The sequence below is a fragment of the Myripristis murdjan genome, chromosome 19, assembly GCF_902150065.1.
Source record: "Myripristis murdjan chromosome 19, fMyrMur1.1, whole genome shotgun sequence".
Lineage (NCBI taxonomy): Eukaryota > Metazoa > Chordata > Actinopteri > Holocentriformes > Holocentridae > Myripristis > Myripristis murdjan.
This window is the reverse complement of record NC_043998.1, coordinates 21637840-21654717: the sequence shown is the minus strand read 5'-3', so window position 1 is coordinate 21654717 and position 16878 is coordinate 21637840. Positions and strand designations below refer to the sequence as shown.

Genomic DNA, 16878 nt, shown 5'->3' with positions numbered 1-16878 from the left:
TTTTTATATACGACAGATTCCTCCATAAGTATTCTCCTCAGTTTCAGTTTCGTAGTTTGTGTCGTCAAAAACAACATTGCAACAACACCGCAGCCATGTGATTTCATTTACTAGTTTTGGCTTTTATTGTGAAAGTTGGAAGCTGAAGCACTGGTGTGTGTCCGGTGAACTTTTTAATTTTAATCAACATTATTTTTTAAAAAAAAAAATGTCAAGGCATGCAAACTATATAAACAGGGCATGATAATTGAATAGAAAGTTAAGTTAAGTGCATTAATAAAGTAAGTTGACCTGAACTGGGGTAAAACGTGTTAATAATTCAGGCTGTGTGTGTAGTTCAGCTGCAGACTAAACATGGAGTGTAACTGCAGCCCGGACAGCCACTGTAAAGACACGGCCGACCTTGACGATGCTGTGACAGGTGAGACAAGCTGGAAAAATATTTTAAAATTTCTAATATTACTCCTTTGGGAACTTCCGAGCTGCTTAGTGACCAGCGTCTGACTTTACTGTATTTAATAGCACATTTCCTATCGTATCTACTCCCGGGAACGTGCTCTGTGGCGCTTAAATAGTTTATAATCATGATTTATCCAACGTTGTGACATTTTTTTCTAACAGATTATTATTTTTTAGTTCTTCTGTGATACCTGTACCGTATCTTTCTTTAAAATGACTGTAAGCATTTTTAGTTATTTTTACTGTTTGCAGTTAGCTACCGTCAAGCTAGCAGCACACCTTTAAACCTCCGGTTTCAGAATAAATGTCACGCTAAACAAGGCTAGGCTACTTGACGGATTTCAATGCAAGTTGATGTAATAATAATTTAAAAAAAAAAAAAAAAAAAAAAAACTTTTCTCTTTTTGTTCTATTTGCATTGAATGCAGCTGTTGCTAATTGTGATTTTTAAAGTTGTGTGAAATTTTAAAACTTTAGCTGAAGCCTTTATTCCAGGCAGTGCCGCTGGTTTGACAGATTATATTAGGATTTACTTCCACAAAGGTGCCAAAAAAAATGCAGCTTTTACTTTGAACATAATACTGTAAACACCCACAAGCTGGTGTTTTTTTTTTTTTTTTTCTGGGATTTGGAGTATTTATTTTTTGCATTTCACATTTGGGTGAAAGGTAAACCCCATGAGAGGGTTTAAACAGCATTGCCATACTGATTAATGTCACGCTCTCCCCTCCCTCCCCCTGTGTGTGTGTTTAGGCCTGTGGCTGAGCAGCAACAGCGTCCTGATGGGAGCTCTCACGGTGGCGGGGTATCTGCTCTACCGATTCTCACAGAGTCAGTCATTCATCAGCTGCCGAGTTCACTCTTGTACAAAAAAAAGAAAGAAAGATCATATTGTTTCCTCTGATCGATTGGCATTTCCTCCATGGAGATAGTGAGAAAAGAGACGAGGGAGGGCAGAACAGGGTAACTTGCACTAAATCTGTGCTGAACACAGACTTCCGTCAGGGGTGCAGCTAGGAATTATGGGTCCTAAAGCACAAGAAGGGGCCCTGGACTCCCCCTACACTTTCCACCTCACATCCCACCGCCATTATTCAGCTATTATAAACATTTACTTCCACCCGTCCACAACTCAAAATGCCTGCAACCCAAACTGAAATGATAATAAACTTTATGTGTATATCACTTGTTACCAACTGCCTTTCATAACAAGTGAACGTAATAAAACGTGCAGCACAGGACCTGTTAAAACAAAGTATTGGCCCACAGTAAATACAGTAAAAATTAAAACAAGTCGTGCAAAAAAAAAACAAAAAAAAAACAGCAAAGTATTAGTAATACAAGATGAATGAGAAGTAACAGATTGCTGTAAGAAAGGCTTCTCGTTAAAGTAAGTTTTCAGGAGTGATTTTAAAGAAGATGCAGAGTTTGCTTACCTGTTATAACCCAAATTTCACCAGTAGTGTTCAAAATAGGTGTATTGAAGACTATTTTAAGACTGTAAAATTTTATTTTATATTCCCTTTTTAGACTTTAAAGAGTGATTTGGGGCTTTAAATAAACTTGAACTTGAACTAGATAACATAAGAGTTGCTTTATTAGACTTTTTGAGAGAAATTAATTTAATTCCAGCCGTTTGAAAACCAGTGCAGAGAGATATGAGTATAAAATATTTATAAATGTGCAGTCCAGTCCAGAACATGGTGCTGATGCTGGTGGAGGTGCAGCTTGCAGATCAGGGAGTCTAACAGTTAATAATCTGAGGGATTTAATCTTGATTATGTTCAGCCTGACGGTGCCTCATCTCCCCCTGCAGCACTGCCAGCTCTGATCCGATGGCCGATCCGAATCTTCTGCACTCTAACTGGTGGGTTCGGTCAGTTTTGTACTTTTTTCATACATTTTAATTTTAATTTTAATTTTAATTTTTGTCTTCAGTTCAGTTATGTTTCAGTTCAAATTGCCAGAAATATTCTCTATATTTTTAATTTTTATTTCTGTTAGTAAGTTCACAATACCAATTAGTTTTCTTTTCTTTTCTGAAGTCTAGTTTCAGATCTTTTTTTTTTTCCACACCTAATTTTGGTTTAAGTAAACTACAGTAACCTTGGCTTGAAGCTAAGGCAGAGTGTATTAAACGTGAACTTTTGGCTTCAAGAATGATTTTTCTTTTTCGGATCAAGTCAGTTTGATTTGAGTTTATAGATGACAATTTGCATCAGTGACATAATGAAGCACTTTTAGCAAAAAAAAATTAAATTCAGTAAACAGTGTTAGACTATCTTTTCTCCTCTGAAATGTGAAAAAAACAGGCCTACTTACTTACTACATTATGTTTGGACATTATTTTTTCTTTTAGAATGGTGAATGATTTCATGACTTCATATCAGCATAAAATAAATCCTGTAGTTGATTTATGTAGTTAGGTCAGCAGAATTTATAATTGATGCATCGATGCATGAATCATTATCCATCTGATGTGTGTATTTTCAGCCTCGCCTGACAGTGGATATTATGTTTGGGTATGATGTGAACTAAAATCGACTGGATGTTTGTTTTAACACGCGGCTGTTTTCTTCTGTGTCAGGCCTGTCGGCCCTGTGGAGCTGGGTGAGCCGTGTGGTGGGAACCCTGCGAGGTACAACATCTAGAAATATGAGTATTTTGTCCTGATGATGAAAAAAACAAATGAGAAAAAAGACGGTTGGCTTGCATGTGATCTGCATGAAATCACTTTTTATGACAATGTGGCATGTTGGCTCACATTTTATTTAAACCTCTGCTTCAGTGTTGGAGAGATTTATCCCATTATGAATGATACATGTACTTATCAAAGGCATCTTACTAATATGTTAGTTGTAATGCTGTTGTTATATCGTGATGTTTGTAAATGCAATTTTAGTCCTGAATATGTAGTCTTACTGCAACTGGGAGTCACTATGCAATTACTGTCTTTGATTTATCCACAACAAAAAAAACAAAAATATATGTCATCTAAGACTTATGCTTTATTTTTGTCCATCTTGTGTTTCAGCTATACAGAGCTTGTGCAAATGGCTGTCTCAAATTTGGCGGTTTATTGTAGGTGAGCAAACAGCTGCTAAAATCTCAGGGGGATGAACAATTCAGGAGAGGTTCATTATTTCATCAATAATTTCATAAATATGTTCATAATTATAAGTGAACTACCACCGTGTTAACTGTTAACGCTGTTTACCTCCAAACTATTCCTCCCTCAGCGTTATTCTCCAAGGTCGGCTGGCTGCTTTCTGTCATCAAAGCCATCCTAGGTGAGTTTGCATTAATTTGTCTACTTCTACATTTCCTGCTCTTTCTTGCTTCCGTGTCCAGCTCTCGCCCAAACGCCGTCTTTCTCTTGTCGTGTTAGGATCGATCATAGGCGCCAAGAGACGCCTGGAGTCGGTCTTCACACACAGACAAAGTGAGTATGTAACAGCTGTGGCCTCGTAGTTCTGCTGAAAGCCAATGGGAGCATTGGATTCCTGTTTTTACGGCGTCTCAGTTTGAAAATTTTCTATCAAAGGGAATCATTGATTTATTCAAGAAAGCCCTGCATCCCAGCATCAACCCTCAACCATCAAGCCACTTTGACTTTGCCTTTTTGGTCTGAGGCAGCTGATTTTACTGTCACTCTGTTGATGTTTGGTCTATTTTCTCCTCAGCACCACAAACAGGTTAAGGGAACACCAGAATTTCCCTGGTTGGGATCAATAAAGTATATCTATCTATCTATCTATCTATCTATCTATCTATCTATCTTATGTGTGGAGAGATCCTGCAGACAGATTTACATTTCACCTGTAGAAAGTTGTGTATGTGATGGTCCATGAGCTGCTGTTGGTTGTTGCTGAAGGGTTTATTGCTGAGCTCCTGCAGAAAGAACCACACCTCTCTCTCTAACAAACTCATTAATTAGTATTTTTGCATTTGGAAAGACGTGCGCCGTTTTTCTCAGACATCACTGGTCTGATTTTGAAGAAACTAAGAGAGACGATCCACTCATCAAAAAAAACCAAAAAAAAAAGTCACACTGATTTGCCTAATGGGGGTGCTATAACTAAAGCTCTTAATACTTTGCAAGGCCATAACTGCTACATCACCAGCTCAGTTTTGTGCTTGTATTGTCTGATATTATTTGTGTGTTAATTTGTTGCTTTTGTCTGCTTGTTTGATGTTTGCTCTGTTATATCTGTCATAATATAATTGCCCACTCAACTCAGCTGTTTGTTTTATTTACTTTCTATTAACTGTACAGCCCTTTGAGGCTATAACAGTGATTCGCGGCCATAAATTGACTTTAATTTGGTCTTAGTCTAGAGTAAGACTTGATTTGCTCTCTCTTTTGGTCCTGATCTTGACTCAGACTCGACTGTGGGGGTTTTGGCTGCAGCCCTGCAAAGTATTTCATTATTAATCCACTAAAAAACATGTTTTTTTCTTCTCTGCAGGGCCGCGTGGAGGCAGAATGGCGGAGACAGAGATAGATCAGACCAGCAACAGAAAACTGACCCCAAGTCCCGATTTCTCCAGCCACGTCAGTTTTAGGGATCCGGGCCTGAGGCTGATCCTGCTGGGGCCGTCCGGCGGGGGGCGGACCTCCCTGGCAGACACCTTACTGGGCTGCAGTGCACCCCAGGCAGCGGCAGCCCCCACAGGTCTAATGATGGAGAGCACCAGAAGGACGGCGGTGGTGGACGGCAGGGAGCTGACGCTGGTCGACACCCCAGATCTGCTGGGAGCGTCGCTGGGGGACAGCAGGAGGGCCCGGGAGGCCCTGAGGAGCCTCCAGCTCACCAGTCCTGGACCCCACGCCCTCCTGCTGGTGGTCCGAGCTCCGGGCTCCAGCATGAGGATCGACCAGGACACCGCCGAGGCGATCCAGACCACCCTGGAGCTGTTCGGAGACGGAGTCGCAGGGCACCTGATCCCGGTGCTCACCCACGCAGACCACCTGGGTCCAAGGCAGACTCTGGAACTGCTGCTGGACGAGAACGCCGGGCATCTCAAAACAGCTTTGGTCCTTTGTGGCCAGAGGGCGGAGCTGGTGGCTAACAGCCCAGCCTGCCACCCAGAGGTGAAGAGGGTGATGTGCAGGCGCCTGGTGGGGCGGGTGGTGGACATGCGGGCGCTGAGGGGGCATTTTGTCCACGAACTGCAGAGGAGGGAGGACCGCATCAGGGAGGAGCTGCTGGCTGACATGGCCTCTGCACTGGCTAGAAAACTGGGACACATGTAAATGGGCGAGGGAGGAGAGAAGGTGATGATGCTGTTGGTGCGTGTGTGTGTGTGTGTGTGTGTGTGTGTGTGTGTGTGTGTGAGACAGAGATGGCGAGGGCAATGTAGAAAGAGAGAGAAAGAGCCGGGATTCACTCAAGTGTTAAACGTGCAATTTTGAGAGCAAGTGCGAGGGTGATTCTCTGCCCGAGGTATTTTTGTCACTCTGTGGGTTTGCCACTGTCCACATGAATTTACTATCGCTGCCTGCATTCTGCCTGCAAACATGCCGAACATGCTTTTGGTTAGCTGTCTCACTCGCTTACGCTTTGTTTTCCTTTTTTGACATGTTTAAAAAAAAAAAAAACAATACCTCAACATCCGTACATCTGATTCTTCTGTGTAGGTGTTTGCGTCATGTTTTTCAGACGGGTCACTCCCTCTGCTCCCACTGTCTGTCTGGCCTTCTTCCATCTTTCATAATTCATAAGAGGTATCAAAATTTTAAAATGATCAGGGAGAATACACTGAGGTGTGGAGCTCGACTAAGAGGGTCAACAGTGTATTCAGCGTTTGATTTTATTCTTGTTTGTTCTTGTTTTATTCTCGTTCTTGTTATTCTTTGTGGGAAAGCCTCTGACACATCATAGGACACCAAAACTCTGAAAGTCAAAGTAACGGGACTCTTTTTAGTGGACGGCAGCTGTTCAGCACACTCCTGTTCAGTGGCAGGGAACATGTTTGCACTATTGTTATTTTAGAATTTTATGCTTCTGAGTTACTGTACAAATATACATACATATATACTTGTTCTCTGTATGTATGCTGAAATATTACTATGATAATAACAACATTGTATATATGGTTGTTCTAATAATTATTGACCCACAGTGTGATGCTCATCCTCCATAAAAACACTCGCTCACACAAAACTTTCCATAGTCATGGCAGTACAGCACACTTGGATCAAATCAAATCAAGTCAAATCAAACAGAGTGAAACCCTACTAGGTCTAGTAGAGCTGTCCTATAGCCAAGCCTCACCTCTGACCTGCAAAAGGTCGCACATGAGAGGAGGATTAAAGGGATAGTTCACCTCAAAAATTAAACTTCATTCTTTTCTGTGTTTTGTAGCCAAACGAACATCACTTTGGGTGAATGAAGTCCAATATTTATGTTATTATCTGCCGTATTTTCCTCCCCGACAATGCTGTGGATTGTGTGTGTAGCCTGCAGCACAAAGCATTGCAGAAAAAAATAGATTATATTGGATTTTGGGATCCGCAGTGCGCTCGTTTGTCTAAAAAGCACTGCTTGGGGAAAATTTAATGGACACCTGCTGTTCTCGGGGTGTGAAAAGATGGTGGTTCTGTTAACTTTTAACAGTGATGGAGCAAACTGAGATGGATCTGCTGACCTTAGTGGAGTTTGAAATGAGTGGATAAATAGTTGTCACCTCCGCACATTTGCACATGCTGGAGGAAAGTGGAAAAGAATTTGAACTTAAGTGGCATTTCATTATGACATGCAGATGGGTAAATAATACATGCATTTTCATTTTTGGGGTTAACTGTTCCTTTAAGTAGCAACATCGCTACAATTTCAGTTGATCAACACCTGGAAGTCTTCAGACCTTCAGACTCTCAGATAGGATGTTATCCATCTCCCCCCAAGAAACATATAATGTGCTATACATATTTATTTTTTTCAGTCACTGATTCTGTAAGGTAAATTTCATATACATAATTGTTTTACGGGAATTGAAAGAATATATGAAGACTATCAAACCTATAAGTACTACAAAAAAAAAAGTTATTAGGGCTATTGTAGGGGAAAAGAATTATGGAGCCCACAGGGGTTAATATTCTGAGGGAAAAAAACTCAGAATTTTCAAGATTAAAGTGGTAAATTTACAAGAAAAACCTCATGAATTTATGAGGAAAAAACTTGAAAATTCTGAGATTAGAAAGTCACAAATTTATGAGAAAAAAAAAACGACTTTTTCTTTTTTACACATTTAATCTTTTTTTTTTTTTTTTCTGGTAAAGGAACCAAGAACCGGATTTAGCAAAGTGATGTGGTTTCTTGACCAAAAAAAAGAGATAATTTTGTTCTCCTAATTTTGTGCCTCTATAATTTCAGAATTTTTGAGTTTTTTCCCATAACTTATTTTTTCCCCTTTGGTCAAGGAAACAAGAACCAAGAACCGGATTCAGCAAAGTAAAGCGATGTTGTTCCTTGAGCAAAAAAATAAAAAATAAAAAAAAGTAAAAGAATCACAATTTTTCCGTGTTTTTTTTTTTCTCAGAATATAAATCCCTCGGCTTCACAATTTTTCCCCTAAAATGGCCCTAATACACAATCATACTATCAAACTAGACAGTCAGACAGTAGTAAAGACAGTAAGACAGTAATGAAGACAGACAGTAGTAAAGACAGACAGACAGTCAGACAGACAGTAGTAAAGACAGTCAGACAGTAATGAAGACAGACAGTCAGACAGTAGTAAAGACAGTCAGACAGACAGTCAGACAGTAGTAAAGACAGTCAGACAGTAGTAAAGACAGTCAGACAGAAATGAAGACAGACAGTCAGACAGTAGTAAAGACAGTCAGACAGACACTCAGACAGTAGTAAAGACAGTAAGACAGTAGTAAAGACAGTCAGACAGTAGTAAAGACAGTCAGACAGTAATAAAGACAGTCAGACAGAAATGAAGACAGACAGTCAGACAGTAGTAAAGACAGTCAGACAGTAGTAAAGACAGTCAGACAGACACTCAGACAGTAGTAAAGACACTCAGACAGTAGTAAAGACAGTCAGACAGTAGTAAAGACAGTCAGACAGAAATGAAGACAGACAGTCAGACAGTAGCAAAGACAGTCAGACAGACACTCAGACAGTAGTAAAGACAGTCAGTAGTAAAGACAGTCAGACAGACAGTCAGACAGTAGTAAAGACAGTCAGACAGTAATGAAGACTAATACAGACAGTCAGACAGTAGTAAAGACAGTCAGACAGTAATGAAGACTAATACAGACAGTCAGACAGTAGTAAAGACAGTAAGACAGACAGACAGTCAGACAGTAGTAAAGACAGTCAGACAGTAATGAAGACTAATACAGACAGTCAGACAGTAGTAAAGACAGTCAGACAGAAATGAAGACAGACAGTCAGACAGTAGTAAAGACAGTCAGACAGTAATGAAGACTAATACAGACAGTCAGACAGTAGTAAAGACAGTAAGACAGACAGACAGTCAGACAGTAGTAAAGACAGTCAGACAGTAATGAAGACTAATACAGACAGTCAGACAGTAGTAAAGACAGTCAGACAGAAATGAAGACAGACAGTCAGACAGTAGTAAAGACAGTAATACAGTAGTAAAGACAGTAAGACAGTAGTAAGGCTCTCAGTTTGTCCTGTGAACTCCTCACAGAGAGGTTTCGCAGTCTCGTGGGAGGGGCGGCGTTGCCTCTGACGTCACGGTGACAGTAGCAGCGCGGACATGCGCAGTGGCGTCTCATTGGCTCCATGGAGAGAGAGAGAGCGAGAGCGACAGAAAGAGAGAGAGAGAGAGAAGGGGGGAGTAAGATCTACCAGGAAAAAAGTGGCCAAGACAAAGGGACTTAGGAGCCTCTGGAAAAAACGGCAGAGAGCGGGTTTTGTTTGGAAAGGTTTGGTGACAGCTCCGCGGCGGGAGACCCGAGGGCAGGAAAAGGCTCCGGTAAGGAAGCAGGACCGCAGGAACCAAGTTCACCCGCGACGGGGCTGCTCACTGTGGGCACGGGAGTCACGTAGGGGCAGCCAGCCACATTTAGGCACATTTTTGGCTTTTATCGTGGAAATCAGCTCGATATCGGAGTATATACCAGTAGCCGCCCACAATGGAGGTGTATTTTAATGCTGAAACGGTGTGTTTTCGTGCGGCTAGTTTCGCTAGCTGCTAAAACAGCCTGCTTCCTCCGTCCAGCCCCGAGCTGCTGCTGGAAATGTTTACCTTTTCCTCTGGAGTGTGTGAGCCGAGCAGCAGAGAGGAGGCTGGGCTGCCTGCTCTGATCTCACCTGCAGCCTGGAGCTGCCCCCCCCGTCAACGACAGCAGCAGATTCACCCGACTTCTGTCAGAAATATTGTTTATCTATTTATTTAGAATTACACTGCAAGACAGTTGCAATGAAATAATGTGGGGGCAAAATATGCAAAACAAACAAAAAAAAAAAGAATATTTGCACAAAAATGACAGGAAAACTACCAGAAAATTAGTGCATAGTTAGGAAAAAAAGAAGAGAGAATACCTAGAAAAAATGAAACTGTTATCAGAATGAATACATAAATACATGTATAAATATATAAAATGTGTAAATGTAATATGTGTGTATACATACATAAAAATGATGTATGTATGTATACACTCGATATATATACTACTATATAGAGACTCCCTAATGTACTAATTGTGTCCCAAAAACTGCAATACAAACTGAACTGTGGGTTTATTGAGCCATTACATCCCTTATAGAGATATTTTTTTGTTGACATAATTATATATTTAAAATGTAATTGCAAGAAAATTACCACAAAAGATATAGAAAATGCAAGAAAATGACAAAAAACAAAACAAATTAAAAATAAAAAGAAATAAAGTGAAGTTTGTTCAGACGGTGAAATAAAATTTTTCAAAGAGTTAAAATGTATTTCTGTTCCTCTCTCTCTCTTTTTTCCTCTTTGTTTCTTCCTCTCAGCTGATTCCAGGCCCCTCTGTCCACTCAGCATCAAATCCCCGTCACGTCCGTTCCAGAGGAAGTAACGCTTCATGGACGGCGGCCCGGCGATGGAAAGACCTGCAAGGCTATAGGCTGAGAGAGTGGCTGGAAACACACATCAGCACAAACACACACAGGATGGAGACGGAGCGAAGGCTACAGTAGTGTTGTTCCCCCCGTGGCTGGGTCCTGTTTGTGATGCTGCTATAGTGTTTCCACAGCGGCTGTCTCTTTATTCGGCTGCACCTGGAGTGCCTTTGTGTGCTGACAGCCCCAGTTTGAGTCCCTGCGTATTTTCACCCCCTTGACCTTTTCTGCTCGCTCTCATCCCCTCTTTTGAAAGAGCAGGTGTTGCTGCACTAAACAGGCAGAGGTCTCATTTACCTCGCACCGGCCACTCCCCCCTCTCCATACACACACTCACACACACATACACATACACACACACGCACACACAAGCTCCTCTCTTCCAAGCGGCTGAGAGGTTGCCATGGTGATGGTCGTCATGATGCCGATGTAGCATTGTGAAGGTAGTGAAGGTGAAGGTGGTGGTGGTGGTGGTGGTGGTGGCGGCAGGATGGGAAGCGCTCCATATTCGGCGGGCGACTGGAAGGGGAAGGGGCGAGGCGGCCTGCAGGAGCTGGGCTGCATGCCCTGGAAGGTCAGCAAGCAGAAAGGAGCAGGAGGAGACGGTGGAGGAGGAGGAGGAGGACAGGAGGGGGTTGTGGGAACAGAGGAGAGGAGGTGCAGGGATCCCCGGGACTCTCGGCAGCAGCAGCAGCAGCAGCAGCAGCAAGATCTCTCATCCTCTTCCTCCTCGCTGAGCCCCCCGGCGCCTCCTCAACCCTCTGCCACTTCTCCGTCCATCTACCACGAGAAGCAGCGGAGGGAGCTGTGCGCCCTGCACGCGCTCAACAACGTCTTCCAGGATGGGACGGCCTTCAGCAGGGACACACTGCAGGAGATCTACCAGAGGTGAGCAGGGACAGTGTGTGTGTGTGTGTGTGTGTGTGTGTGTGTGTGTGTGTGTGTGCACCTCGCCGTCCCAGTTCTTTCCTCTCTTTTACCTCACCTGCCTCTTTCTCTCACATACTTTCTCCTCCGCGTTTGTTTCACCCTCTTGCCACCCTTTGTCCTGTTTTCTCTGATTTCTATCTATTTAGTACAAGGCTTTAAATACAAACCAACAGGGCCGGCCCGATGTATAAGCAAACCGAGCACCTGCTTAGGGCCCCCGTGGCCACCAGGGGGCCCCCGAGAGCATTGTCAGGCCCAGCCGACATACCGTTTTTCAGCAGCAGTAGCGGCTTATTTTTAAAGTTAGCATGGAATCATACAAAGATACTCTTGACGCCCGAGGGAATCCATCGCAAGGGAGTTAAATATCACTCCAACTTAGGCTAAATTTTGTCAAGGGAAAAACTAACACGGCCATTTAGATGAATGAAAATGGGTTCAATGGCTACCCAATTTTTTAAACCAAAAGCAGTTAAAGTGGTTAACCTGTTTACAGTAAATGCATGTCTGCTGGTTTATTTTGTTACTGCTCAGTACTCCATGTTCAGTGTATATCACTGTGAATATTATCGTACAAATTAACACCAGACCATCCTTGTGAGTTCACTACCAGTTAAGAGTAAATGCCATAGCAGGGGAAAACATGTCAGGCTGACACTGGCACGCACTGGTTTGACGTAAGCAACACACCGACAGCTAATAAACTTGGTATTGGGTGTGTTGGGTTTTCAGTAGGTGTGTGAATGATTAAGCATTGACAAGAGTCAACTGGTGGCACCAAGGTGGTGGGCCCCCAAGTCAAATTCTGCTTAGGGCCCCATTAAGGCTTGGGCCGGCTCTGCTGACCAATATTGAGTATTGATCCCATCACCAGTTGTTTTCTTTGTGTAACACTGTAATTTTGAGTCACTGGACAAAGTAAATGATATAAAATCTGTCTTTTGTTCCACAACATTTGAGGAACACAGGCCAAAATAACAATGGAGAAAATCAAGTCGGTTCACCCTGGTTTGACACTTTACTCAGGACTTTTGAAATGACTAGAATCAAGTCTGAATTTTTATTTTCATTTTTTATATTTGGTCATTGCTGTGGTGTTTCTTTACTGCACTTCCCAGACATCACCAGTGTGTCATCTTTTTCCTTGGATTTTCTATTGATAAAGTTTGAGTTTCTTTAGGTGGCGCTCTTTTGTCCGTTCAACCACGGTGGCTTTCGCTGCTCACGCTATCTACCGAGTTTTTCTTGTGTTTATTCCAAGCAAACCTGTTGCTGCTGCTGCTGGAAATTTAAAACACATCACCTCCTGTATGACAGAGCTTTTTTTTTTTTACTTTTTTGGTGAAGTCCTAGTAGACACAGTGTTTAGACCTGCCAATTTAAAAACTTAAATGAACTGGCTGTATGCTGAATCTCTGTTTAATCCATTAGAGATGTATATGTTCCTGGTGCAAAAAAGAAGGATTTTATATCATTTACTGTGTCCAGTGACCCCAAACTAATGATCCAAGCCTACACTGTTACACAGGGAAAACAATTAGTGATCAAATCTGTTCAATACTGGTGACAACTCATGCTCTGTATCAGCATTGGAAAAGTGTTGGTGCATCTCTAACATGGATATTCTTGCAGTGTTGTGAATTATGACTCTCCATCTTTTTTGTCTTCTCTTGACAGGCTTTCTCCTGGCACCCTGGTGACACCTCACAAGAAGAGCATGCTGGGAAATGGGAACTATGACGTTAATGTCATCATGGCGGCCCTGCAGACGCGGGGCTTTGAGGCCGTGTGGTGGGATAAAAGAAGGTACGTACGGCCAGGTGTGGCTGCCGTTATCTTCACTCTCATACTACATTGCCTAATTATAAATGTAAAGAAATGTAGTAAGGAAAGGAGGGATTTTGGCCCATTTTCACATTTCCAGCTCTGTTCATATCAGCTGCCTACCAGTAGTATTTTATCACTAACATGCTAATCTAGTTGTTTACCAAATGATCAATAGGACAGTTAGGAAGACTGAGGTCAAAAAATTCCACTTCTCTCTTTCCTTGTGTCTTTGCTCACCACTTCCCTATCTTATGTGATTATTCAAGGGTCACAAGAATATTTTGTAAAATCTGATGTAAGAGCACTTTTGGCTCTGACCTTTGCACGTCTAGATTATATATTGTCTTAACATTGATGATGTAGGACTTTAAGAGCATCAGCCTTGAATGTAAATGGAGGGTAAATGCTGTAAAGAGGCTCTGTGTGGCCTCATCTGAAAGTAAGCAAACTAATCAGCGGCGTCTCTGAGGAATGTTTTGTAGATTGGTTGATTGAAGGAACTGTTTTCTTTGCACAATCCCGTCAGTTGACAAAAGCTAAGACATAAGTCTTATCTGCATCTTTACTTCCTTCATTAGTATGACTGTTGACAGCTGGAGGCTTGCTTTTATCAATCAAATGTTAACGTTATCAGAAAAGCCAAATTCCTGTTTCTCTGCGATGATGTCAAGGACTGTTAAAGTGATACTCCCTAACATTTTCCTATAAATAACTGTTCATTTTGCTTCAATTTGTTCATTTTGATGTAACAGCTGTGATTTCCTTATATCCGGTTTATGAAAGCTTTTACACTCAGGGTCTGGTAGCTCTTTCCTTGGCAGAATCCATGGGTGCACATGAAGCAATATATTTTATGTTTCTGGTTTGATTAGAATAAATAGAAGAAGAAAATAAGGTTAGTAAGCTGGGCTGGGACAATATGTTTATCTCCCAACTCGATACTATCATGATACTTGGGTGCCGATTCGATATGTGTTGCGATTCTGAATTATTGCTATTTAAGATTGCGATTCATTGCGATTTTTATTTTTTGAATTATCCTCTAGTGTGTGGATGTAAGTTCCATAAAGCTGTGATTATCCTCGAGGTCACAATAAGTCATTTTATACAGTGTCGTCAAGTTCCAAAAAATGGTCTTACTACAATGAAATGGTTGCTATGGGGGCATCATCACACATGAATCAAATGTGGCTCATTGAATCCACAAGAGTGTCAGCTTCTCCAAGACTGTTTAGGCCCCAGTCTGCAGAATCCTTGGGTGCACAACAAGTTAGACATGTTATATTTCTGATTTGATTAGAATAAACAGCATGAGCAATGATGGGCACCGTGGCCGAACTCAGGAGCTCACACTCCATCAACAGAAAATGCAAGGAGAAGCACGTCACAGCGCTGCACTGACGAGGCCAAACTCAATTATATGTCTGTTTATGTTTCTGCAGGGATGTGGGCAGCATCGAGCTGTCCAACGTGACGGGCTTCATCCTGAACGTGCCGTCCAACCTGCGCTGGGGGCCTCTGCGGCTGCCGCTCAAACGCCAGCACTGGATAGGCGTCAGAGAGGTGGGGGGAGTCTATTACAACTTGGACTCCAAACTACGTAGCCCCCAACCGATCGGCAACCCGGACGAGCTCAGGTAGGCAAATCAACCGCAGTACTCCAACGTACCCCTAGGGGGACACGCACCCCCTTTTGAGCACCACTTTACTACAGCATGGGGAGACATGGGTTTTCTTAGCCTGAAGCTACTTAAAGGGAAATTTAAGGGAAAAAAATGAGCAGAGCTGATGTAGTCAGATTTATTGTTGGAACTGTTTCAGGTAGTCAACTTGTATTTATTCAATGCACTTCCTGTGGAAACTAGGAAGGTTCAAAACTAGGAAGTTCAAAACAGTACGTTATTTTTAGATCATATTCCATGTAGATTTTATCAAGCTCTGAAACAAAACTGCCAAACCTGCGTAGCTACAGGAGTTTCTTATTGTTTACCTTTAGCTACAAGTTCTAATTTTCTCACTTTGAGGTAATGTTAGTCACATGGAGTGCCAGAGCAAACTGGGGCCTAAACAGTCTTGGAGTTGCATAAATTGGGTTTGACTGGAAAGCTGAGACTCTTCTGGATTCAAAGAGCCACATTTCATTCATGTGTGATGATGTTAGCCCCCATAATAGCTATTTCACTGTAGTGAGACCATTTTTTTTTTAAATGAAAAACAAAAATCGCAGTACGTATATAAACATACCATCCCAGCCCTACAGTTTATTCTAAACCTGTGAACGTTTTGGTTTCAGAGAAGTCTTAAAGAGTTGTGCATCTCACACTTCACTGTCTTTGCTGTGACTGTCCTGTTTCGTCGTCCATTTTCATGACATCACAGGAAGTTCCTGCGTCACCAGCTGCGAGGGAAGAACTGTGAACTCCTATTGGTCGTCTCTGAGGAAGTAGAGGCACACCAGACATGGCGGTCTGACGGCTGCTGAGGGGCGACTCGGCCAATCATATCTCCAGCTGGCCTCCCCGGGACGGGACGGGACGGGCGGCCGGGGGCCAATCACGGGATAAAAGGGAGAGGGAGTAGAATCGTGCACAGCCAATCACATGGATGCAGACTTGCAGATGTTTTTTTTTTTTGGTTTGTTTTGTTTTGTTTTTATTTTTCTTCTCTCTCCCCTTTTTGGGTTTTGTTTACACAATCATTGCTGGACTCTGTTATCTACTGAGACACAAAGCGATGAAGGAAAGCAAACACACATACAGGGAGATGACAAAGAATCACAACACTTACAACACAGTTCAAATGTATGAAAATGTTATGATTTCTGGTATTATGTGTTTTTATATATATTATTACTATTTTTCAATGTCAGTTTTTTTGTTTGTTTGTTTGTTTTGTACATGTTACTGTTCCACTTTCCAAAGTCATGGGGAGTCCAGGCTGTATGTAAAATGCTGTGTTGACCCGCCTGTCTCCCTCCTCCCTGCTTCAGTCGTTTGACGCTCACTGATGTGTGTCTTCTTCGTGTTTCTCTCTGTCTCCTCCTCCTCTCTCTTTTCCCTGTCAGCGAAACGTGTCCTTCCTTGCCTGGGCGTGACTGTGTTTCCATCTTACTCCTCTCTGTCCCCTTTTGATGTCACAGGTCAAAATCGGTGGTTTATCACATTGCCAACTTTGTATTTCACCCCCACCACCCTGCTGGCACAGACTGATCTGTACCAAGTCTGTACTGACACAAGAGTTTTATATGGCAACAAAGCAATGCAACACCCAGGACAAGCACTCCCTCTAGTGGATGTTTGCCCATATTTGTGCTGTACTATTAGTCTAGTAGTCAAGAAATAAGTTTTATGCCAAAATTTGTCTCCCCTTTAAAAAAAAAAAAAAAAGCTTTCGCCTCAGTTTCACTCCAGGGAAAAAAAGTGTCATTCTGTACATTTTGTGGTTTGTTTTCTTGTTATTGGTCTTTCAAACACTTAAAACAGTGTTGGAAAAAAACATTTCCCAGGATGACAAAGAATGAAAGTAACCTATGTAGCTGCCACTTGATGAACGGATGTTGTGCTTGCTTGTGATCTTC

General features: G+C 42.1%; 2 protein-coding genes across 2 annotated transcripts; both read left to right on the top strand.

The window, feature by feature from the left end:
* The first annotated feature begins 354 nt into the window (after positions 1-354).
* LOC115378243 (GTPase IMAP family member 4-like) lies at positions 355-6047 on the top strand. The gene is made up of 7 exons (XM_030078431.1): positions 355-421; positions 1213-1290; positions 2276-2326; positions 3047-3097; positions 3494-3544; positions 3699-3749; positions 4929-6047. Exons 1-7 carry the CDS (start codon positions 355-357, stop codon positions 5714-5716), a joined length of 1137 nt encoding a protein of 378 aa, XP_029934291.1. The 3' UTR covers positions 5717-6047.
* Positions 6048-9222: 3175 nt separating this feature from the next.
* josd1 (Josephin domain containing 1) lies at positions 9223-16687 on the top strand. Its single transcript, XM_030077641.1, has 5 exons — positions 9223-9420; positions 10437-11432; positions 13152-13280; positions 14744-14938; positions 15681-16687. Exons 2-5 carry the CDS (start codon positions 11035-11037, stop codon positions 15781-15783), a joined length of 825 nt encoding a protein of 274 aa, XP_029933501.1. The 5' UTR covers positions 9223-9420; positions 10437-11034; the 3' UTR covers positions 15784-16687.
* Positions 16688-16878: the final 191 nt, after the last annotated feature.